The 25,728-nt window shown below is 44.2% G+C and overlaps 1 protein-coding gene across 2 annotated transcripts in view; it reads left to right on the top strand.

Moving 5' to 3' along the window:
• Window positions 1–1,321: 1,321 nt before the first annotated feature.
• TRIM36 (tripartite motif containing 36) overlaps window positions 1,322–25,728 on the top strand; it is a gene marked incomplete at its 3' end in the record, with an annotated part of 168,445 nt that continues 144,038 nt past the window's right edge. For both annotated transcript variants that reach the window (XM_082243345.1, XM_082243344.1), the window contains exon 1: window positions 1,322–1,719. In XM_082243345.1, the coding sequence (XP_082099471.1) occupies window positions 1,657–1,719 (63 nt within the window). In that variant the 5' untranslated portion in view covers window positions 1,322–1,656. The remainder of the gene's footprint in view (window positions 1,720–25,728) is intronic.

The following is a 25,728-nucleotide window of genomic DNA, read 5'->3' as shown; positions in this document are numbered from 1 at the left end:
AGTCTCTGAACTGTCCCCGGGTTCACTTACCTTTTAGAAGAAATAATTACCTTGAAAATGTCTTGTCCAGCGCTGCCATCTCAGGTGTGGGCAGCTGAAGCTGGAGCGTCCTCTTCGGTGACATCCCAGAATGCCCTGCACCGGCCCTGCTCATCACTTCTGGGGCAGGCGCATCATCCCTGCACAGCTTCTGGGCATGCCCAGAAGCTGTTTAGCAGGGAATGACACACCTGCACCAGAAGTGACGAGCAGGACTGGTGCAGGCGCATTGACTCCTGGGAGCGATGACGTTCGGCTCCCAGGAGTCAATGCAAGCAGGAAGTCACGGCGCAGGCCACGGCTGCAGAGGAAGGAAGTGGAAGGAAGGTAAGTATATTTTCTTTAAAAACAAGGTAAGTAAACCAAAAAAATTGTGATTATCCAATTCTTTTTCAGGTTACTTAGAGCAAGCGGATGGCAACATTTTGTTTTGAGACTGGAACTCCACTTTAATTCCCACCCCTAACTCCCCCCAGCTACCCCCCCCCCCCCCCCACACACACACACACACACACACACTTCCTGTGATTGTGACCTAGTTCAAGAACAACTAGAAAAAAATAGAAAAAAGGGCCAAAAAAGAAAAGAAAAAAAACCCTTGTCATTATTAAGGGGAAAAAAGCTTTCATCTTCACCCGGTGTTCCTTCTTGGTTCCTATCTATGGGCACTTGAGTGGCCAGGCTGAGGTGACGTCTCTCCTGCACATGCGCACAGGAGTGACATCGCCACGACACACAGAGCGGGCCAAAATGTGATCTGTGCTGCGCATATCACATTACCTGCTGACAGACAGGGGACACTTATGACAGAGGAGACCCCTGTGGTCTCTCCTGTTAAAAAAAAAACCCTGCCTGTCAGCAGATTTTAAACACACAGACTTTACTGCCACTTTAAAGAAAATTTGGCATTTATTTATCTATTTTATTGCAAGTAGAATAAAAAGTCACCCAAAATGTTTCATGAATGCGAAATGATGACTGCTGGCGGAAAATCCAAAAGAATTCAACAAAATCCGTCTTTTTCTTTTTTTCGTGCTGTTTTAGCAGCAAAGAAATATTTGCAACTGAATAATTAATAACGCTTTAACATTACATGTATGACCAACATTAGAAGGAAAACAACGTTGTGTTCCAGTATTGTGAGGAAGAAAGGATCAGAATGGAAGTTTCCCATTGATGAGGTCAGGCAGGCATGGGCAGCACACTCCTTGTGAGCACAGAACACTTGTGTTTGTTCTTCCCCTCCTGTCTGTCTGTCTGTCTGTACACAGAGTGACACCTCCTGATCCTGATTCCAGGCTGTGCTCTCTTGTAGTCACACTGAAGGGGGTGCAGAGGAGGGATCTGTCACATCACAGGCGGGGCACATCTTTTGCATATCTTGGGTTGCTCTCATAAAATTTTCACAACATAAACACAGCCTATCAAATGGATTGTGCCTATTTTTCCATGAGCTCAGCTTGGTTGCAGCAATCAGGATCTCAGGGCAGCTCTCCCTGCTAAGCTCTTCCTCACTACTCCCCATCCTTCACCAAAGTTGGCTGCAGCTGTCCCTGGACATCCATCCATGTGCTGACTGCTCCAGGGAATTCTTCTGTCTGGGAGCTGATAACCACAATGATTGGCTCCGAAGAAATCCATCAGTTTGGCTTCATTGTGGATACTATCTCCAGGAGCCAGGTAAGGAGCATTGTGCTGATGGGATCATAGCTTGGAGTGATAAGGGCAGACAATATTATCAGATCCAGTGTTCAATCAGAGCTGTATGAAGCTGATCTCTCCCTGCACAGAGAATGGGATCATTGTCATGAGCTGTGGGGATCTCAGTGCCAACTGTCATCAGCTTGCATCCTCTTAACAAGTCATACAAATTAGGATTGCTTGTGAAAAACTTGTTTGTCCATTGTGAATATATTTAATACAATGGATAATGCATTGACTACTTAAACCTAATTCACACGATGAGATTATGTTTGTTTGTTTGTTTGTTTTTTTTGCATGCTGGTCTCCATATTGAAAATAAATAGATTACTAAAGTTCAAAAATCCTCGTACGACAGAATAAAAATTTGGAAGTGATGTCATGTATTTTTGAATGAAAACTGTGAGATTAAAGAAAAATCATATTGAGAAATATTTTTGTGTTTGTCCCTTCGGATAATTTAGGACGAAAGTATTCGATTTTCATACGATCGCTTCCAAAGCTGTATTTTTTGTATGATATTCTGATTGTGTGTACTCGGCTTTACTGGAGTAAAGTGTTCTGTTTTTACAGATCTGTAATCTGTATGTACTAAAAGTGACACTAAACCTTATCTTTATGCCTCCTACACATGATCAGATAATCGGACGACTTATCGTCCGTATTTTGTTGCATGATACTAATATCGAATTCAACAATGCGTATTAAACGTATGATTTGTGTACTGGTTGTGTAGCTTTGTATCGGATAGTGAAAAACAAAAACAATGGCAGCCAGGCTTTTTCCAGGTTATTTTCGTGTTTCTGATCATGCGTGGTCTTTGTCTATGGATTTTTAGTGGACGCATACTGTACCGATTAAACGATTGTCATTCGCTAGGCTATCATACGACAAAAGTTTTCGTGTTTGTCCCTTTGGATTTTGTTGGAAGAAATGTCGTGGTCAGCTGTCGAAAGCTGTGTACTAACGATCAGATTATCTTGTGATCAGTTCGAAAGCAATTTTTTTCCTACGATTATCTGAGGCATAATGCCCCGTACACACGCAACGATTGTTGGCCGTGAATTTTCGGCCAACGTCCGATCGGCCGATTATCGGCTTGTTATTATGATGCTTCCGACTGCGACTTTTCGGCCGAACAAAATCTGGTGTGCATGCTATAAAATTTTTGTTGGCCGTTAACAGAACGGCCGATTGTTCGTCAGTCAGTACAGATTTCGGCAGACAAAAATGTGATGAGCAAGACTGGGCATGCTCAGAGAAGAAAAAACACACGAAAAGTAGACCAGAACATGACATCACTTCTGAAGTTGGTTTTTGTTGGCCAATAAAATTCATGTGCAGTCTAGAGCACATTTCAACCAACACAACAACACTGGACAAAAGACGGCCGATCGGTCGGCCAACAATCGTTGCGTGTGTACGAGGCATTACTCTCCAAAAATTATCCAAAAACATCCACTACTAAATGACTTGACAACTCAATTTCATTCAATTATTTTCTGCTGTGTTTTTTTTCTTGTAACGCCCCCCTTGAGCTCCTGAACCTCTCCTCTATCCCATTTGGAATGAACAGTGCATGTCGGTTGTGGTCAGGTGCATTGCTCCATGCACACTACAAATCTCATAGTCAATAGTCCAGTGATGGTGAACCTTGGCACCCCAGATGTTTTGGAACTACATTTCCCATGATGCTCAGGCACTCTGCGGTGTAAGTGAGCATCATGGGAAATGTAGTTCCAAAACTTCTGGGGGTGCCAAGGTCCGCCATCACTGCGAGTCCCTAGTCCATCTCGGGAGCAAGAAAGAGCGAGCGGCTAAATTCCTATATATATAGCAGGACCATGGAGAACGAAGGTAGCCACCCTCTAACAGGGAGTCAGATCACAGCAACAATAAAAAAGCTGAGAGCAATAGAAGAGACTTCTTGAGTGAACAATAAATACTTGAAAATAATTTTCTTTTTTTAAACCAAAGTTTAGTGTCACTTTAATGTGTTGTCTGGTTAGTGTCTGAGATCATTTTCCTACTAGTGTCGTTTCAGATGACAGACATGTCCCATGTGCGCTCATACATCCTGGATAATTGTGTCTCCAGACTTCTGTAATAATAGAGTCCCATTTATAGGACAATGTAGAATTTTACAGGTCATGTCATTGTGTCAGCTGTCAGTCCTTGATGACTGTTTATAAGGCCCCTGTAGGGACCGTTGAACTACTATAATCATTGTAAAGTGTATATATAGCCAAACCTTTCATTAGTTAAAATCACTGTCAGTTTACTTTTCACCAGGGCTTTTTTCTTGGAGAATAGGTGCAGGAACCCCAACCCCCCCCCACCCCCGCTTCCGAGTCACCCCTTGTTTTCATGTGTATAGAGAGAAATAGCCGCACTCCAACTTGAAGGTGAAAAATATAAAATCTGTTTTATTCGTATCCAAAAAATAAAATCAGTTGACGCGTTTCACGGATAAACGTCCGCTTAGTCGAAACGACTTAGTCGTACTATGCACCCATCTCTTGTCTCTGACTGTATTATGGATACTCCTTGAATTGATTTTATTTTTTGGATAGGAATAAAACAGATTTTATATTTTTCACCTTCAAGTTGAAGTGCGGCTATTTCTCTCTATACACTACAATTGTCTGGACTGCGGATCCTTGTTGCACCTTATTTTGATGGTTTGGGATTACCTTATCACTGGAGTGGTTCTCTTTGCCCTTTCTGCTGATCTGTCACCCCTTGTTTTCACCCACTATCTCTGAGCACTGTCCCTTGGTTCCACCCCTACCCACCTCCCACGCACAACATAATACCTCACCCAGCAGCAAAAGATCCACCCCAGCAACATTAGACCCCCTCCAGTGTCAACAGCGGCTCTCCCAGCAACCAGTATCAATAGATCAGCCAACAATAGACCTCTACCTCAACAGGAGATCCCTACCAACAACATAAGACCCCCCAGCAACAATAGATCCACTAGCAGCAACAATAGACCATCACACAATAACAGATCCTTACCAGTGAAAATAGATCCCCAAGCAGCCAGCATCAAGAGACCCTCCAACACACCCCACACCCCTTGCTATTACATACATTCAGCGCTGGAGGTGCCGGAACTGCGATCCCCCGCGTTCCTGCTGAAAAAAAGTCCTGCTTTTCGCTATTTGTGCCCCCTCTACCTCCTGTGCTAATAATTCAGCAGGAAATGAGAAGAACCCTTACAATTTTGATTTCCCATAACTTTATGTCTAAAGCTGGCCATGCCCTGATCAAAATTCCACAGAAGCTGATTGTTTGACTTCTGCCAAAGGGACATGCAGGAAAACATTTGTCGATCAGTGGCTCCAGTCGCCGATCAGTGTATTCTGACAGTGGTGGGTCCCTATGTTTGAATACAGCGTCCCAGCAGAGGGGAATTCTTCCATCCACCTTGCGCGCTGAACAAAATAAAGCTAAAGCAGACCATAGATGACTCAATTTTCTTTCATTCCACCCATGGAAAATAACTAAATTCCCCCATCAACACAGTGAGTGTTGAATGCCTCCTGCAGTGCTATTGTGTTCTGCTGGCAGTGGGGCATGTGTAGCCATCTTGGCCAATGGAACACAGTAATCACTGCTAACTGGCTATAGACGCTGGCAGTAATCAAATGTAAGAAATCTGACAGGCTGGTTATACCGATGAATATCGATGAATCAACTTGGGTACAATCAGCCTGCCCATAAATGGATGGAATCTCGGCCGGTCCCTGCTGAACCTGACATATTTCAATCCATGTATAGCTATGGCCAGCTTAAGCTGGTCAATGGTCACCAGAACAGAGAGGGTGAATCCACCCACTTCAGACACAGACAGTAAAGCTTAGTACACACAGGCCGAATTTTGGGCGACATCGGCCAGTTCAATAGAAACCATTGACATTCGGCCTGTGTACACTGGAGTCAGTCCGACAGAAGCCGTTCGCTCGGCTGGCTTCTATTGAAGAGGCATGACCTAAAAAGGGGGGGGGGGATGTCCCCTTGCCAAAACAGGTGGGGGAGATTGCTCTACTAACGCCGGATAGTTTATACAGCGGCTCCTCCTGAGCTGTCAGTTGTTTTTCGTTCAGCCCTGCTGGAATGAATGGAAAAAACTACTAGTGTGTATGGGGCTTTATGGTGGCCATATACTATACAATCTGATTGTACTATCTACTTTAGATCCATGTAGTGCAAGAGCTTACCCGAAATGTTACAATTGCAATGAACTGTTTAGGATTGTACTTACCGTGTTTCCCCTGAAAAAAAGCCCTACCCTGAAAATAAGACCTAGCGTGATTTTCAGGGAGGGCTACAATATAAGCCCTGCCCCGAAAATAAGCCCTAGTAAAGTACTTTTAAAATGTTATAATGTCCAGTTTGTCTCCTTTTGTAACTTAATTGTCAAAAATACCTTATTTACAGCGCCGCTGGGCGCTCACGTTACCCACCAGAGATCTTCTCCTCTCCTCCCGGCTGACGTCTGCAGTGCTCAGAGCTGGGCTGACGTCAGCAGCGATTTCGGCAGTGCTCGGGAAAGAAAAGCTGCAGCGGATCATGTGAGCACCCAGCGGCGCTGTAAATAAGGTCATTTCAACAATAAAGTTCCAAAAGGAGACACACTGGACATTCTTTAATCTTTTTATAAAGTTACAAAAGGAGACACACTGGACATTCTTTAATCTTTTTACATATTTTTACAATGACTTTAACCAAGGTTTTATTTTGGGATTAAAGATGCCATAATGATGACTCCTGAGCTGAGAGGGGGAGAGAAGACAGGCAACATAGATAAGACATCCCCTGAAAATAAGCCCTAGTTTGTTTTTTGTAGCCAAAATTATTATAAGACCTGGTCCTATTTTCGGGGGAAACACGGTATGTTACAAAGTTTTAATGAATCTAAAGGAGATTGTACAATCTCTGTACAATTAGTTTGAATAGTGTATGGCCATTCTAAGGGCTCATGCACATAAGCGTACCATAAACTATGTTCACATTTGTAATTTATATGGATCTGAATGCTGTGTTGTAAGCAAGCTCTGTTTAGCTGCATAAACTACAACTAGAAAAATGTATGCAGTGCCATCTTAAAAGCATTAAAGGGCCCCGGGCAATGCAGTGCACTGGGGCCCTGCCTACACAATCACCCACGAGAATAAAAATGCAAATTATCAATAAGGCGATATTTATTGGTACAGCAGTACCAGGCTAATGACAGCTTCCAAGTTTGGCGGCTGGGTCCAGTGAACACACACACGGACAGGAGTCAGACTCGACTGTCCTGTGTGTGCCTGTTCCCGTGGAGGCAGATAGGCTTTCCTGCAGTTGTGGGCTCCCCCTCCATGGCCCAAGTGGCCTGACAGCAGCACAAGGCCGACAGGTGCTTGCCACCTGCTAAGTTAGGCGGCAGGATGCACACGGGAATCGGGACTAATGCTTGGCTGGGGCTGGGTCGCTGGGCAGGTGGGGCCCCCCAGGCAAGTGGGGCCCCCGGGCATCTGCCCAGTGTGCCTATTCGGTAAGATGGCCCTGGATGTATGCTCACAGTCTGGCTTTGACTGTATTTTATGCTGCAAACATGTAAATGGTTGTGCTAACAGTTACATGCACACAGCGTAAATAGGCCCCAATGCATCCCCGCCACTGCCTAGGGAATTTAGGGCCAATGCGTAAACACCAACAGCGCAACGGCCGAGGTCATTCTGCACCTGCGCCCCCACTGTTTACACGCTATTGATGTTTACATCTCCCCCTGAATGAGTCACTTATTTGGCAACGGCGGCACTACAGAATGACCCCGGCTTTTAGTCATTCAGAATGAATAAAGGCTGCAGTCATTCTGCACCACTGCCATGTGAATGACTTATTCAGGGGGAAATGTAAACATTGGTGTGTAATCAGGGCCGGTGGTGCAAATGCAGAATGTACGGCTCTCATCTGTATACATTCAGATGCAATATTGACAGCTTTTAACACTGCCAGCAAAATCCTGCATTAATAAATACGGTTGCATACATGAGGACTAATAAAAACTTGCCAAGGATTCTGGTCCTTTTCTCTTCAACCAAAAAAAAGTCTTATAATTATGGTTTAACCTTAACCTCCCTGGCGTTATGATTATGTCAGGAATTATATACCAAAAGCGGTACAATTTTTTTCATGGAAATTTGGCGTTATGTATTATAGGCCTACAATTCTTAGTAATTACTGACTTAAACCTGACCAAAACAAGACTCTAGTAGACATCCCAGATGTGATAAATTTGAAACACAAACGCATGAATTATAATCTAATCAATAATATAAAATTATATTATTGATTAGATTATAATTCATGCGTTATATATTATATATATATGTGTGTGTGTATATATATATATATATATATATATATATATATATATATATATATATATATATATATATATATATACACACACACACACACATATATATATATAATATATATAACGCATGAATTATAATCGAATCAATAATATAATTTTATATATATATATATATATATATATATATATATATATATATATATATATATATATATATGTGTGTATATAGGTATATATATATGTGTTTGTGTTTTGTGCAACGTTTGAATTTCCCTCCCAGTTCCGCTCCCATGCAGCATTGCTGCTGCAGGGAACGGAACTAGGAAGTCATCACACCGACGGACGAGCGACGGGACTCTCGGCTGGCGGTCACAGCAATGAGAGATCATCGCTGGATCGCCAGGAGAAGGTAAGAGACACCGCTGCGCTCTCTGCACATCCACCCCGAGCCTGACTCGGGGATACCGATCCTGGACTAAAAAATCCACCCCGAGTCACGCTCAGGGATACCGCCAGGGAGGTTAATAAAGGGTTAAGTTGACCATACAAATTACAGTCTGATTGTACAATCTCCTTTAGCTCTAGCAACAGCTATGTAGGATGAGGTCCTGCTTAACCACTTCTGGACCGGAAGATTTTCCCCCTTACTGACCAGGCCATATTTTGCGATTCAGCACTGCGTTACTTTAACAAACAATTGCGCAGTCATACGACGCTGTACCCAAATAAAATTGATGTCCTTTTTTTCCCACAAATAGAGATTTCCTGGAACATAGGAAACATGAGTGTGGGAGGAAAGCAGCTCATTTTGAATAAATAATATCGTATGAATCTCCTTTTATATAACTATGGATTGGAATACTGTTATTTCTAATCTGGGCTGTGTTATACACTCATAACCCTTGAACTTTTCTAGAATGGTGAAATTCCAGTCTATTCAACGATCAGGCATAGTTTCGTTAGCGTTACTATATAAAGCAGTAGTTCCCAGCCTATGTTAATCAATACTTGCTGCATGACCCATTCCTGTCTGTGTCTGATATATCCATTTGCACCTGTTTACACTCATTAGAAAATGTGGTAATAAGTCCATATATGTGGGTGGCAGTGTCTAGTAGTAGTAGTAGTAGTAGTAGGTCACATTCAACTAGGTGTTTTATAATGCTGAAGACGTTTTTCAGCTTCTCAAAGCCACTTTTTCTAATGAGTGTGAGGAACAGTGGTGGCTGGTACACCATGGGACCCCACCAGGCCGCACATCATACCCCCCGCCCCATTGCCGACTCACTCACCCTGCCTGGACATGTGGAGGGAGGGCAGGCTGCAGCAGCAAGCCATGGCTTCGGCTTCTTCCCCCTTCTGCATCTCCTCCCTCCTCCTCCATGGCCAATGGCATGGTTTCTCCTTTCGGCCAATTGGGAGACGAGTCTCAGGACCCACTTCCTGATTGGCCAGGAGGAGGATCCGTGTGACAATAGCGAATATTCATTTGCTATTGTCACACAACTGGGTGGGCTCGGGGCTAGAGGAAAGCCCTCTCTTTTTTTTTAGCCTATTAGAGTCTCTGGCTCTAATCACATGCTAAAAAAAAAAAAAAAAGCCCCATTGAACTCCATGCGTCCAGCGCTCTGCATGTAGATTAGGGGGCCGGACGCATAGATAGGGGGGCGGCGCCCCTGCGCCCCCAGTGCATCATTGGTGAGGAACATGCCCCAGCCCATTGGAATTCAGTCTTTAGACCCCTCTCCGAAGTGACTGGGGTTTTTTTTTTACTAAGGCGAATGTGGAGCAAGCAATCATTAATATTTATATGGACAAATTTCCGACCCAAGCTAGACCTATAGCTATAAACATAATGGCAGTTGCACGCCTTATGCTAGTTAAAAAATGGAAATCTTCTCTGACGTCTAATCTTTCTAAAGTTAAAAGCCACCTTGCTCGTATTCTAGGCTACAAGCAACTCCTGGCAATCAGAGATGGTACACAATATAAGTTTCAGCACCGTTGGGAACCTTGGTTATCATATAGACATGGTAATACATGTTAATAATGTTATCTTATACTTCTTGATATAAATTACAGCTCTTATTTCTGCAAAGTGCTATGTTCCTGTAGTTATGTTCTTGACCTTGATCCCCTTCCATACGTCTTTGTATGACTTGATCATTCTTCATGTGACTTGGTTTGTACACAGCTGTTACTTTTTGTATAAAAACCTTAATAAAGAAAATTGGATTAGGAACATACCCCAGCATTTATATCCACACAGGTAGCACATACAACACAATCCAACTACCATGGAAAGGCAGTGGTTATTTTAGCGCTCACTCCCGTAGGAGCCGCTGGATTTTCGGGCCTTCCCCCTTACATACAGCCAGACAACATGAATTTTGTAACTTTCTTACTGGCTCAATAAAGAGGCCAGGGTTTTTGCTTTAATTATATAAGGGATAACTAGGATGGGGAATAGGGAAATGCCCAGAACTGAAGAACTTGGCTCCTGATAACTGACTTCCAAAGGTGGCATCTATCCGTGGGAGCAATGGCACAGCTGTGATAACTTTAACAAAAGGATTCCACTCAGAAAGTACAGGTGCTACTCCTTGTAGGAATGCCCAGAGCACCTGGCCTCTGCTTTTCCCAAGCTAGAGAATTGGGGTTTGGTGGCTTTGTGCTGGCACTAAGGTGACCCCCTGACCTGGACACGGAAAGTATTGCAGCCTTTCTGTCCTCTCTATATAAATGTTGGGTGGCTAGAGCCACACTACTGCATAGGCCTGCACTTGATTTCAGGGTGCCTTCAGCTAAGCCTAGCTGTGGCTGGTAAACAGTGGGAGGCTTCCAACTACTGCTTCTCTTTCTTCATCTGGTCTCTCTTTCTCCTTCCGGCCCTCCTTCTGCCCAGGGGCAGAGCCTTCCAGCACAGGGGTCCCCTCCAGGCAACTGGACCCTGAACTCTGCATCCTGACTGCAAGTTTTCTGACTATTTATGGAACTGTTCCACCACCTACTTAGCCTTGCCTCCTCAGAGATTGGTGGGAGCTTCATAGATATTCAGGATATCAGGACAGCAAACCCCTGGGTGATTGCTCCAGACCAGTGACACAAACCTTTTTGAGCCCGAGTCCCCAAACTGCGACACAAAACCAACGTATTTATTTCAAAGCGCCAACACTGGTGTTGATCGCCCACCCCAAGAGGGATTGCAGTCAGTTCAGCACTCACCCGGCTTCAGCATCCAGTGTCAGTTTGCCTGGCAACAGCTTCTCCTTTAGTTGGCGCCTGTGATCGCCCTCCTCACTCTCGATCGTGTCTTCTCAGCACCTCTCAGCATCATCCTCTCGCCCCTCACTGGGTGGTTCAACTCCAGGGGCTGTTGTGGTTTGGGCTCTCTCTCCCTTCCAAACCATCTCATCTCTTACTCTTGTCTCCACACTCCTCTTACCCTTGCTCTCCCTTCTACCTCAGCCCTTTTTCCCCAGGCTCCAGGCTGTCCCTCCTCTTATTTTTGCAGGGCACGCTGGAGCTGTAGATTTCCTTTAATTAATTAAAATAGAGTCATAGTCTTTCGGGACTACATGTCCCATGGTACACTTGTCCTGGCTCCTCATTGGTCCCTGGCTGCAGCCAACCAGGAGTCCTCTTGTCAGCTCCTACCTCTACTACAGTGCACAACTGAGAAATAAATGGCCTGTATTTGGTTGCTAAGGGCAACCGGGCAACTCTTTCCCCCTAATTCTAGGCAGCCTTACTGGACTCCAGCCAGAAATCTTGGAATCTTCTGCCCTGGCCTGATAGTGAACACTTGGGACACTCTCCCAGTCTCCCCATTGGTTGGCCAGCCTTGTTGTTGATTTTCGCTTGCCCAGCCTGCCCACCGAGCCAACCCAGAGTCGCAGATTGGCTGAGGCAGCCGAGGCACGCTCTGGCCAGGCTAGCATGACTGACACCTGCACTGGCCTATTGCCTCCCTGCATGGGACATGGGCGTCCCAGGGAAGCCAATAGGCGAAATGCATGAAGGGCGGAAGGGGGCAGGACTGCAAGAGGCTGTGCGTGCACTGCTGGTAAAGCCTGAGCTGAGTCAGTAGACCAAGCACCAGCACATTTTTAATGGGCGCTCTTCTTCTGTTATGGACAAGAGAAAAGATAGTGGCCCTGCTTGCGTCCCCACAGAGAGGGCTCTGCGTGCCAGCACTGCCATTCTTTTCATCTATGTGAGGGGATATTTTTGGTTTTCAACACCAAAACAAAACTAAATCACATCTCTCTGATATAGAAATGGATTTAGCTTTCTGTTTGTCCTTGGCTGGATGAGGGTCACAGATACTATTGTGTTTCTCATCAGCATTAAATAATGCTTTAAGACTCAAGTCTGCATAGGTCTATTTCTCATTTCCATAAATTAATAAAATAAAAATACCTAAAGTAAACATGTGGCTAGACTATGGACAGTTAAAGTGTTTGCATATTATTATTAGCAAGCTGTAAATGCTTTAAAAATAAGTCCTCACTGACCTCTGTAGCTGCAGGCGCTGTGGAGCAATTCATCTTCAAAGTTCACAGCAGAAGCTGGTTAGCACAGTTGGTGCAGAGGCATCAAGTGGGTTCATGAGGATTGATGTAATGCAGGCGATAGGGATATTGCTTTTCATTGAAGGCTTAGATTACCTTTCTGATCATGTTTATGTTATATCCACATTTGTAGAATAACCTGAAATATGGTCACAATCACAAAAATCCCCATCGTCAAACTGCCCACCACTTACCTGAATTACAGGGTGTTTCTCCCCACAGGATTATACTTATTATTATTTGAATCTAGAGTGGCTGTGTGTGGCTGCACCCACTCAGCAGTGTAATCCATTCACAGAGACCTGTGAATGGAATAATTGCAAGCCCCATCTGCTACCACTGTACAGGGACCCATACATGGTGATATCCCCGTAATTGTATTTTATTGTTTCCTTCCTCTAGCCCCGTAAAGGTAGGTCAATACCTCTTTCCAGACCTGGGGCCGGGATGTAAACAATGCAGAGCCTCTGTATTTCAACCATGATGCACTGGTCATGGTTGCAGTTCTCTGCAGGTTTGAATGGAATGCAAAAACATGAAGTGATTCTAATGTCTAAACTTTTTTTTTTTTTTTTAGCTTATTGCATTCCCTGCACTAGGGTAAATAGCTTTCCCCTACTTACCCCCCCCCCGTCCCGTCCCGTCCCGTCCAGTCCCAATCCAGTGCTGTCCTGTCTGCAGCAGTGCTACTTCTCTTTTCTGGTTTCACAGGAGACACAAGCAGCACCTGTAGGCTGCAAGCCCCATCTGCTACCATTGTACCACACTGTGTGTGTCTATAGATGCACACAGCCCTACTTGGGAGCGCGTTCCTACGAACGCGCAGCTGGCCTGCTGAGGGGACATTTGGAAGAAGAAGAGTTAAGAGCGCAGGCAGGTGACTCCAGAAAAGGAGGTAAGGGACTGATCTGTGCACTAAACATTGATTCAAGTATATGCACAGAACAGATAAGTATATATATATATAAAAAAAAAAATCACTTTAAAGTGTATGTTACCCCAACATTTCATATTCCTAATATGTGTCTGTTGTACCATGTACCTATGTTAAAAAGTATCCTGTTCTCTTTGTGTTTCTTCCTTTGTGTGAAATACCTGGCGATCCTGACAGTCGCCCTGCTTTCCTATTTTAAACTCACCATGATAGGCATACAAGCACATCCATCTCAGTGTGGTCAGTTTGCTGGCTGTGCTGGGAGAACAGCCTGCCTGTCCTCCATTGGTCAGACTTGTGTTGACATGCACAATTTTTATTTTATTAATGTTGCTACATTTATTACATTTTTTTCAAAAGGTGGATAATGCCTTTGCCACCCCTACCATGTTCCCTACCAGAAGTTTGTTTTCGTACCGGTGGTGCTGTTATTGTAGTAGTTACAGCGGCCCTTTCAGCAAAATAATTACAGGCAACAAGTGAGAGCTACAAATGCACACTGCAGCGGTGCTGCAATCAGACAGTTTACCAGGTTTACCTTGACATGAACCTATGTTTTTCCCATGCACTGCGTGGTAACAGATTAATTTTAATGTTCCCATCCCCAGGTGCATATACTTAAAATTTCTCCTTTCTTCTACTGTTCCTTGCAGCCACTCCAGCTGGAGATTACACATGGCTGAGGACTGCCCCATGTGACAGTGCTGGACAAATGACAAGCAGTAGCACTGTCACATGGGGTAAATTGCATGTTAATCCATACTTATGCAGCCAGGTGCTTGACTACAAATACGTGGGGAAGGAGACATTGGGGTTGATTTACTAAAACTGGAGAGTGCAAAATCTGATGCAGTTCTGCATAGAAACTTATGGACCCTCTGCACTATAATTCCCAAGAGACACTGGGGCAAGGAGGAGGAGCGGGGCTGTTTTAGCTAGACTTCACAGTTGTACCACAGGGACTGGTGAGAGGACACTGCCCATTTTTCACACTGCTAGCAGGGACAGAGTTACTGGTGGCAGGACATTAAGTATACTTCACCTATACTGCACCATTGCTGCATTTTTACTGCATGCTGGTTTATCAAAACTGTCATTAGGTGCACCAACGCTTCGTAAAGGGCCCCAACAGTAACCGGCAGAAGAACAGCCTAAAGGACTGCCACTCCCATAAAACCGTCCTGCACATTTCCTTCTTCCCTTTCCGTCATTTATATAGGCAGTGCACATCCAGTTGGTCTTGGTCTAACATAGTTGTCATTAAATACTTCCTGGACTGCCCCCCTGTGTATTTACATTGCTAATTTGACATTAAATACCGGGGTTACGTTAACTGCCATAACCCTAGTATTCTTTTTACACGACAAGCAGTCCGCTTTAGCTTAAAAGTGGTCTCAGGGACTGATTCCCCATGGGATCACTTTTATATGCGGTGGGAGAGGCGACCACCCCCCTCCCGCTGCTTCTCGGTCATTTTCCTTACTTACCAGAGCAGTCGATAGCAGGAAAATCCGATCCTCTGTGTTGATGGGCAGGACATCGAGTGAGGGCAAGATGGCCCCCACTCAACTCTGCCCTTGGAGGACCGGAGTGACATCAAACATCACTTCCGCCCAATGGCCTTAAAGGGCTAATTTTTTACTTTTGTTTTTATTATTGCTTTTAAGTGTAAATGTGAGATTTGAGGTCTGTTTGATCCCAGATCTCACATTAAAGAGGACCTGTCCTTCTTATTTCTATTACAAGGGGATGTTTCCTTGTAATAGGCATAAAAGTGATCAAAATAATTATTTTCAAAAGGAAAATGTAAAAATTAAAAATAAAAAGTTAAATAAATTAGAAAAAAAAATGTAAAGTGTCCCGTCTCTCGAGCTTGCGCGCAGAAGCGAACGCATACGAAAATCACGCCCACATATGTAAACGGTGTTAAAACCACCCATGTGAGGTATCACCGCGATTGTTAGAGTGAGAGCAATAATTCTAGCACTGTACCTCCTCTGTAACTCTAAACTGGTAACCTGTAGAAATTTTTAAAATGTCGCCTATGGAGATTTTCCAGTTCCCATGTTTGTTGCCATTCTACGAGCGTGCGCAATTTTAAAGCATGACATGTTAGGTACACATTTACTTGACGTTACATTATCTTTCACATTATAGAAAAAAATTGGGCTAACTTTACTGTTTTCTTATCTCTGTTTTTCATTCAAAAAAGTGTATTTTTTCTAAAAAAAAATTGTTTGCAAGACCGCTGCACAAATACAATGTGACATAAAGTATTGCAATGATCTCCACTTTATTCTCTAGGGTCTCTGCTAAAAAATATATACTGTTTGGGGGTTCTAAGTAATTTTCTAGCAAAAAATACTGATTTTAACTTGTAAACAACAAGTGTCAGAAATAGGCCTGGTCCTTAACTGGCTAATGCACTTTGGCAGTATAGTTTCTATGTGTTCGGTAAATCAAGCTTTATTACTTCTCACTGCTGCACTATAGGTGACCCTGCTAGTGTTTATGCTGATCTGGATGCCAAGTGTCATCCTATGCCTACTCCTTATTACTAATCACCCTGTGTGCTAAATTGTGTTATTACCATTGTAAAAATGTTTGTAAAGGCTGAAGGTTTTTTACCCTCATCCATTCTATGCAAGAAGGTAAAAAACCTTCCCTGTGCCCCCCCCTAATACTTACCTGAGCCCGATCTTCCTCCAGCGATGTGCACAAGAAAAGTTGGACTGGGGATGCTCTGTGCAAAAACACTGCACAGAGCAGGTAAGTATCCGGCTCTCCGGGGACTCTCCCTCCTCATTGGCTAAGACAGCAGTGGGAGCCAATGAGGAAATAGTGCGGGGGCAGGAACACTTGGCAGGAGGGAGGGGCCAAGAGCACTGGCAGGGGACCCAAGAAAAGGAGGATTGGGGATGCTCTGTGCAAAAACACTGCACAGAGCAGGTAAGTATAACATGTTTGGTATTTAAAAAAATATAAATATACAAATAATATGTGCAAGTAATTAATCCCAACAAAAAAGTGAATACATCTAATTAATAATCTTGCAAATAAAGCCGCACTGAAGGCATAAAATATGTAAATGTGAAATAATTAAATAAAGAAAATTTAAATAGAAGAATGTTCACCCTGCTGCCGTTATATAATCATCAAAAATAAATTTCCAAATAAAAGTTCCAGTGTATCCTTTCTCAAAACAGCGCTGTAATAAAATTACATCAAATAAATAAATACAATCAAATAAAATTACACCCAAGTGAGAAATGAGTGCAATAAATCATTAAATATTATTATTAAAAAAATGTTCCAAGTATCCAAGAGTAATGTTCATCCAGTGGCGGCTGGTGCTCAAAATATTTGGGGGGCGCAAACAGAAAAATGGCATTGCTTTGCGGCAAAAAACGCTATAAAAAATTACGTAACTTTGAGGTCACAAAAGTGTGAAAGGGGCCTTTGGTAATTAAAGTATAGCGTGCCCCCTTTCAATGCAGAGATGCCAGCGTGCCCCCTTTCAATGCAGAGATACCAGCGTGCCCCCTTTCAATGCAGAGATCATCGTGCCCCCTTTCAATGCAGAGATGCCAGCGTGCCCCCTTTCAATGCAGAGATACCAGCGTGCCCCCTTTCAATGCACAGAGACCAGCATGCCCCCTTTCAATGCAGAGATCATCGTGCCCCCTTTCAATGCAGAGATGCCAGCGTCCCCCCTTTCAATGCAGAGATACCAGCGTGCCCCCTTTCAATGCACAGAGACCAGCGTGCCCCCTTTCAATGCACAGAGACCTGCATGCCCCCTTTCAATGCACAGAGACCAGCGTGCCCCCTTTCAATGCAGAGATGCCAGCCTGCCCCCTTTCAATGCAGAGATGCCAGCGTGCCCCCTTTCAATGCAGAGATACCAGCATGCCCCCTTTCAATGCACAGAGACCAGTGTGCCCCCTTTCAATGCAGAGATACCAGCGTGCCCCCTTTCAATGCACAAAGACCAGTGTGCCCCCTTTCAATGCACAGAGACCAGCGTGCCCCCTTTCAATGCAGAGAGACCAGCGTGCCCCCTTTCAATGCACAGAGACCAGTGTGCCCCCTTTCAATGCACAGAGACCAGCGTGCCCCCTTTCAATGCAGAGATCATCGTGCCCCTTTTTAATGCAGAGATGCCAGCATGCCCCCTTTCAATGCAGAGATGCCAGCTTTCCCCCTTTCAATGCAGAGATGCCAGCTTGCCCCCTTTCAATGCAGAGATGCCAGCTTGCCCCTTTTCAATGCAGAGATGCCAGCATGCCTCCTTTCAATGCAGCGTCGGACCCCCCCCCTGGTTCCCGGACACACTGCGGGCACTCACCGCTCCATTAGCAGGGTTGGTGTCATCATGCTCGGACAGGGCAGGTGACGGTACATAGACGGAGCTCCGTCTCCTCAGGCTCAGGCCGCTCCTCAGCAGGGCCGGTAGTTCCCTCAGCTTGTGCTTCAGCTTGTTGCTCGCGGACACTGCGGCTCCGGCGGGGGACACACCGACTCCGGCCCTCCCGCCTCCTCCCCAGCCAATGGCATGGGGTTTGCCTTTCGGCCAATCAGGAAGCGCATATCGGACGCGCATCCTGATTGGCCAGGAGGAGGATCCGTGTGACAATAGCGAATTTTCATTCGCTATTGTCACACAATGGGTGGGCTCAGGGCGCACTGCTCTGTGCCCCGGGTCCACCCTTTGCTGAAGCCTATGTGAGCCTCTGGCTCTAATCAGGTGATGCAAAAAAAAAAAAATCCCCATTGAACTCCATGCGTCCGGCGCCCCGCATGTAGATTAGGGGGCCGGATGCATGGATAGGGGGGGCGGTGCCCCTGCCCCCCAACACACCAGCCGCCACTGTGTTCATCCAGATAATAGACTCCAAAAAACACCTCGTGCTGTGAATGCAGTAATCCCACTCCCATTGGTTGATGCACTCACCAGATTATGTTGCCTTCCATTCTCATGGTTGGCAAAATGAGCTTTCAGATGTAAAAGGTTTACACAGGACTTAGTGTCATCACCATCTTCTCGCTGTTTAAGCTACAGATCTCAATTGCAATTACATGTCAAACAGGTCCAGCAGCACTCTGACATTTATATATAAGAGCGGAAACAAAGAAGATAGGGTCCAATGGCACAGTATCGCCTAAAAGGTAACTTTTATTTATACCAAGTATTGAAATAATGCTCACATTCTATAAGTCCAATACAGGCATTTCACATTAAAATCAACGTGTCTCACCACACGATATCAGCGTCTAGTATCTCCTAGTAAAATGTCGCCATGTAACCACGCCCGACGTTTCATCACTTACTAACTTATTCCTGGGACATTTTTTTTTAATAATAATTTTTAATGATTTATAGCACTCACTTGGGTGTCATTTTATTTGATTGTATTTATTTATTTGATGTAATTTTATCACAGCGCTGTTTTGAGAAAGGATACACTGGAACTTTCATTTGGAAAATTAAAAAAATATCACTTAAATATCACTTTAACCCATTTCAATGCTTACTTTGTTACCAACCATAGCAGGTGACAATTTACTAAGTTTTCCTTTACTAACTGGTTTAGTGCCAGTTGTCTTTTCATATGGTACTACTACTGGGTACTAAGTATTACTTTCAGTGATTTTCTATAGGATTGCATGCTTTGTGTATCTAACCTAGTGTGTAAGAGCTACAGTACATTTTCGACTAGTGCTGTTTAGTTAACTTTGTAAGCATTTCTCAGAACAGGAGACTCCTTGCAATTATTATGTATGGCTGTTCAGAGAATGGAAACTCTGTACAGCGTTACGCGGGTCAAAACAGCGAGAACGTGTTATCTAAGGTCTCTGTTTACATAATTATGTGATGAGGGAGGAGAGGACTTTGTATGGGACTTGTTTATTTGTAACAGTAGTTAACAGTTTTGCTGAAGGTTTTCATCGACCACTCTGTGAGAACAAACATAAAAACAAAATTTACAACAGGATATATTATTATGTCCTTGATGGAATTAAAGGTCTCATTTTGAAGTGGTCACCATGCAGAAAAATTGACTGTCTCGTGTCTTCCTACCATTGATTGTTAGAGCATCCACTGATGTTATTTTTCTCATCAAAGTTTCATGAATCTATTGTCCTGGGAGAAGAGTAATGTGCATGTCTTGGCAGAGATCCCTGTAAAGTCTTTCTTCTTTCTTTGTAATCCCAGTGGTTCAGAAACAGGGTAATATTTTAAATCAGCTTCCATGTTGGGAATAAGGGATCAGTTTTTGAATGAAACACATAGCATACATCAGAATATTAACTTATTCTGGCCATTAGAATGCATTAACGCTCTAATATGCAAATGTGGCGAAACGTAATTAGCGTTAGCATTTATACTTGTTTTTCTGCCCAGTTGCTCCTCTCCTGGACACGCTGGTGATGGGTTTTTTTCAGCCTGTAAACTCTCCTCTTCTAAAAACCTGTAAACACCTAGTGTGCATGAACACATACAACAAACAAAATGGCCCCTGCCCCCACCTATAACTGGTCTTTATAGCAAAGAGCACATGGAAGGGCAGCGCATGCGAGGCAAAAACAGAAAAAAAATTCCCAGCTCAATTCACCAACCAGTTTGCATACCAACCAAATTAACCTGTCTAACAGTATGCATTAAAAACAGGGGTTTAGTTAACACGCATTGCAAACGCATGTGTAAGCTTTAGGGGCACTTTACGGCACCCTGTATTACCTGCAGTCCTAACTTCTGTAAATTTATTTTACCCGCAAGCAGTAAGTCACATGTGCTGGGGGGGGGGGGGGGAACTAGCCCATAGCACATAATTGTAAATTTCCCAGCATGTGCAGTGTTTCTGACTCCTACCACCATGACCACTACAAATCACTGAAGTGGTCATGGTGGTTCTCAGAAGAAGTAAAACACGGGTCGAATGCCGGGCAACATCAGCCGGTTCATTAAAAACTGGGCCGTGTATGGCAGCCAGTGCGAAAGAAGCTGGCCATTCGGCATGCGCGGAAAAAAACTGTCTCCTAACTTTTTTAGCTGGCTCCTAGATTTCAAGCTAATTTGTTAAGCCCTGCTGTAAAGTCTGTTTTTTTTTTTTTAATTAAAATGACAAACATATTATACTTACCTGGATCCTCCTCTTCGGGTCTGTCGTGGAAATGAATAGAGCTTGGAGCATAGAAACCCGATCAGTGCACTCAAGATTAATACGCACCAAACGACATTAAACCCTTGTACTGAAAAGTACAATGTACAGCTCTTTTGTATAAGGTTATCCAAATGCTCGGCAGCAAAGAAATGAACAGACACGCTTGCTGTAGTCAATTCAACCATCTGGAGTGTTCCCTGTGAGTGAGTGTCCCATCCAGGGCAGAGCAGGTTTATTTAACAAAAGGGGGTTACAGGGAGTGGCTTCAAGACTACCAATCACAGAACATGTATACATTCAAAAAGTACAATAGGAACTGTGGAGTAGATGCCCATGAATGGACACGACTGAACAAAGAGGCTCCCAACTGCCACAAAGAACAGAGCACATGGCCTCTTATTGTTTATTCATGTCAATCCATAAAACATGGATCCATTACCTGTTAGTGGATCCCATTAAATTTAATAGCAGCAGTGTTTCAGTCATACGGATCAAAGATGACTAAAAGATGCCATCTATTAATCTTGGTAAAATAAGAAATCCATATCACAAACATATCTCAGCAGTACGGGGCCCCGAATGGCGGGTATACATCTGTGCGATGGACTCTCTTTGCTACAAGTATTGTGACATCTCATCTTAATGGAAGGTTTTCACTAACAAGTCTTTCCGCAATAACAGTTAAAGCAATAATCGCTGTGAATAGCGATTACCGGTATAACTGACACTGGGAGACATTATGACTATTTAGCTAAAGAAATGTCCACAATCAAATTTTCCACAACAGGGTCCCTCTTCAGCTCTCCTGGCTCTTGCCTCCCATTGAGTGCCCCCAGAGCAAGTAGCTTCCTCTGGGGGCACGGAGCTGAGCTGCAGCTCCGTGTATCCATTCAGACACGGAGCTGCCATTTGGCCCCCGCCCCCTCTCTCCTGATTGGCTTACTGAGTTTGATTGGCAGCAATGGGAGCCAATGGTGCCCCTGCTGTGTCTCAGACAATCAGGAGAGATGGACGGCTGAAGCACTTGTGGACATCCCTGGATAGAGATGGGTCTCAGGTAAGTATTAGGGGGGCTGTGGGGGGGGGGGGGGCTGCTGCTCAAAGAAGGCTTAAAAAAACCTTCTGATTTTACAACCCATTTAAGGTAAAAAATGTCCCAGGATTGTATTGCCCCTAACCCACCGATATACTTACCTGAGTCCTATCTTGATAAAGTGCTGTGCCCTTCTGCAGTTGTGCTGGTCTCTATTCCTCTTCTCACAAGACACAGATGCAGCAGCAGGAGCCATTGTCAAGCAATCAAGTCAAATCCTGTGAGGAGGGAGTAGCAAGCCCGCGCAGGTGATTGCCCATAGCAAGCAGCTTACTACTGAGGCACACACAGAAGAAGAGGGGCCAAGATCCCCTGCGGAGGACCCCAGAAGAGGAGGTTCAAGCCACTCTGTACAGAGCAGGTAAGTAAACCATGTTTATTGCTTTGGAAAAAAAAGCCTTTACAACCGCTTTAACTTGGTTCCTGTCCCATTTAGGCCATGAAGGCTATCACCACTGAGTCTCTCTTTGTCATACTTGCTTAAAGTATTCTGGAGGTCTTATCTCACATCATCTGCCCTTAAGAAATTGGTGAAGAAATTGAAAAATGTGTGATAAGGGGCCTAACGCTCTACCATCCAGCCAGAAAATAGAATACAGTAGATTCATATGCAATATGAAGGAGGTAGATCAGGAATCAGAAGATAGAGCAGAAGGTCAGGAGGTAGAGCAGAGGGTCAGGAAGTAGAATAGAGAGGCAGGAATTGTAGTAGAGGGGCAAGATATAGAGCAGAGGGTCCCATCTGCACAGTATGGCAAAATTATGTCTCTTGCAATAATCCAGTAGTAGTGGGGTTTTCTCTCTGTACCGGAAAAATGTGTAAGGAAGGAATAAAGAACAACCTCCTAAGAATGGCTTCAAAAAGGGATGCTCACACCTGCTAATTTCAAATTTTCAAAAAAACTTTATTAGAAAACACGAAGTGTAAAATACCCCCTATATGGGGGAGTTCAAATATGATTTGACATACACAGATGGATACAATTGTGGTGTCAATGCACATGTACAGCTTAAAAACAAAAAACACAAACAATGACTCACACACACATGGCCGGCCACACACACACCAGAAGGAAGGATACACAGTTGCAATCATCCGTAGCATACGGCTCAATAGAGCTTTGTGAATGCTATCTAGGTGTGTGACCGTGTATCAGCATGCCACATTATAAAAATGACAAAGAAGGTGCTGACCTGTATTCCACCCTCATGGGATATTGACAGACTGTGAAAAATAGTATTCAGAATGCAATAACCATATACCTCATATGACAATTCAAATGTGTATAGATCAAAAGGAATGTCTGCGCCAGGCTTTGTGCCAGTTTCGTATGTATCCTGGTCTGAAAAGGATCAGGCCAATATAGTGATGTATCAATATTAAGGCTGTAGACAATTCACAGCATCCTCACATGTTGATGGACTGCAACTTCATGGAATTAATTTTGATACAATTGATTCAAAACACAGATGAGGTGTCCAAAACACAAGGGGGATCATGGGATTTGTGCACACTGTCCATCCTTAATTAATGGGTAATGATTAGGTCCATGATGTGGTGAAATCAGATGGCAAATGTGATAGCCACTTTATGACTTTCTAGACAATTTCGGGCCTCGTTGGTCATCCAAGAACACATTGGTGCAGACCCTCCAAACCCTTTTGAAAATTTGAAATTAGCAGGTGTGAGCATCCCTTTTTGCAGCCATTCTTAGGAGGTTGTTCTTTATTCCTTCCTTACACATGTTTCTGTTACACTGCCTGGGTTGCGGTGGCTCCCTGCCCAAATGTAAGACCAATAGGAATTCCTATTGGGTCTGTTGGATGGTAGGTGTCCAGTTGTACACACCTTCTGGACACACAGGTCTCTAATTTGAGTGTCCCAGAAATTGTTTTTCTCTCTGTACCTCCTGCAATCCAGTCCAAAGCCCTCTTCCTGCAGGGTTGTTCTCTTCCTTTCTGCCACCACTGCCCAAAACTGATCAAAGTCTCCCACCCAGAATGTATTGGGGTGGATGATCTCACACTGCAGGATAATATGATGGGCTTTAAGATGCTGCTACCAAGTGGATCCAGGGGGTGTAACATAGAGGATTATTAACTCTAGTGGTAGATGCGTTTTCAAGTGATACGCCTTGTGACGGTGTTCACCGTCACTGGAATTTAAGGACAGATGGGTGATGGTTTGAATTGCTTCATATTTGTCAGCAAGGTCATTTGTTCCCATTTGCCATGAGGTCTCTGGCCAGGAAGTACAACTCCTAATATGGTCATTCCAGGAAGTTCAATGTGGAGACGGACTGACTAAACAATGTTGCTTTTGTCTGAGGTGGCTTTCCATTCACCTATTGTCGGGTGTGCTAATGAACTCACCTGCTGTCTGCTAAGGGATGTATTGACACTCAGAGTAATGTGTATTAGGGGCTCGTTAGGGGACCATTGTTCTGTGTCTGGCTATTGTGTACATTGATTGCCCCCTGGGGCTTCTGTCTCATTACACATAACAGTCCTTCTACTTAAGTTATCTGACCATTCCCTGCTGACTCATTTTCAAGTCCTCATTTGCATGGCGAAAGGAAGACCTGAAGGGGAACTGCAGGTACTTTGCAATTGACCAATAGGAGGGCGGTTGTTGGGGGCAGGATGTTCCAAATTCTGTATAAAAGTGTGCTATGTTCTTCCAATAAATGGTCTTCCTGTTTGAACTTACACACAGCCTGCTTGGTGTTTGTTCTAATGGATTCCGAACGGCACATAGCTGTAGTTCGGATCCCGGATCCTTGGTTGACCGAACCATCAGAGGTTGCGATCTGCAAGCTGACTCACTAGAAACAGAGGAGTGTCGGGAGAGCGGAAGCGAGCGAGCAAGGGTCTCGTCACACGCCTCAGTCAGGAATCATATTTAAGGGCCTGGCAGCTTGTTTTTATTACAAAAAGGCAAAAACAAAGCAAAAGTCCAACAGAAAATGTCTCCCACACAGTAAAAATACACACTAAAATGCTGGCCCACCTTGCTACTCTCTTTAACAATATCTCTGCTCTTTCCACTGGTCACACAGACCACAGGTTCTTTAAAGCCAACAGCTTCACTCTAATGCACACAGCTCCTCTCAAGCTTCAGTCCTCAAGCCGTTTACTGTCTCTTGCAGACACACATGCAGCCTTTCTGACTCCTGGAGACCTCCTGTGTCTCTTTAGTGGAGCAGTCGCCAACTGGGAGCCCTGATGTATTCCTAAACCTTCATTATAAGGGCTGTGTGCACCTGAGCACACACCCTGCTGGTCCTCCACAGAACCCGGACACAGGGTTGGAGATTCCATCCCACCCAAGACACTATGGAATCTCCAAACTACAGAGTCCCCTCCAGGTATACCAAACCCTGGAGAAAGTTTTCTCCACTCCCCATCTACACTCTGTAGCCCTGCACTGAGCCAATGTGCACATCATGTGTCCTGTAACTGACCAACTTTACAATGGCAGAGTCTTTTCTGTCACATGGGATAATAAGCTCCAAAGTCTGCATTCACTGATCACAAAAAAAAAGAGTTTTTTAGACTGGGACAGTAGTATAATGCATGATTGCGGGACTATGCACTATACAGTGAAGTAAGAACACTCATCATCAATTCATGTAAGTGAGAGATTACCATGGGGACTAATCAGACAGGGCCATAGTCATGACTAGGTTTAAAGGTATCATACTTGCCTTTTTAATGCATGGGCTTATTAATTTATGGGGTCAAAAGCATTCTAGGCAGGAAGGATAACCGGAGGGGACATCAAGGATGATACCATACAAAGCGATCTGAAATCTGGTGAGTGAGTCTCCTAAAAGGCACTAAAGGGTGCA

The sequence above is a fragment of the Pelophylax lessonae genome, assembly GCF_965119305.1.
Source record: "Pelophylax lessonae genome assembly, chromosome: 1".
Classification (NCBI taxonomy): domain Eukaryota; kingdom Metazoa; phylum Chordata; class Amphibia; order Anura; family Ranidae; genus Pelophylax; species Pelophylax lessonae.
The sequence above is the reverse complement of the archived record's forward strand: the minus strand, read 5'-3'. Positions and strand labels throughout refer to the sequence as shown.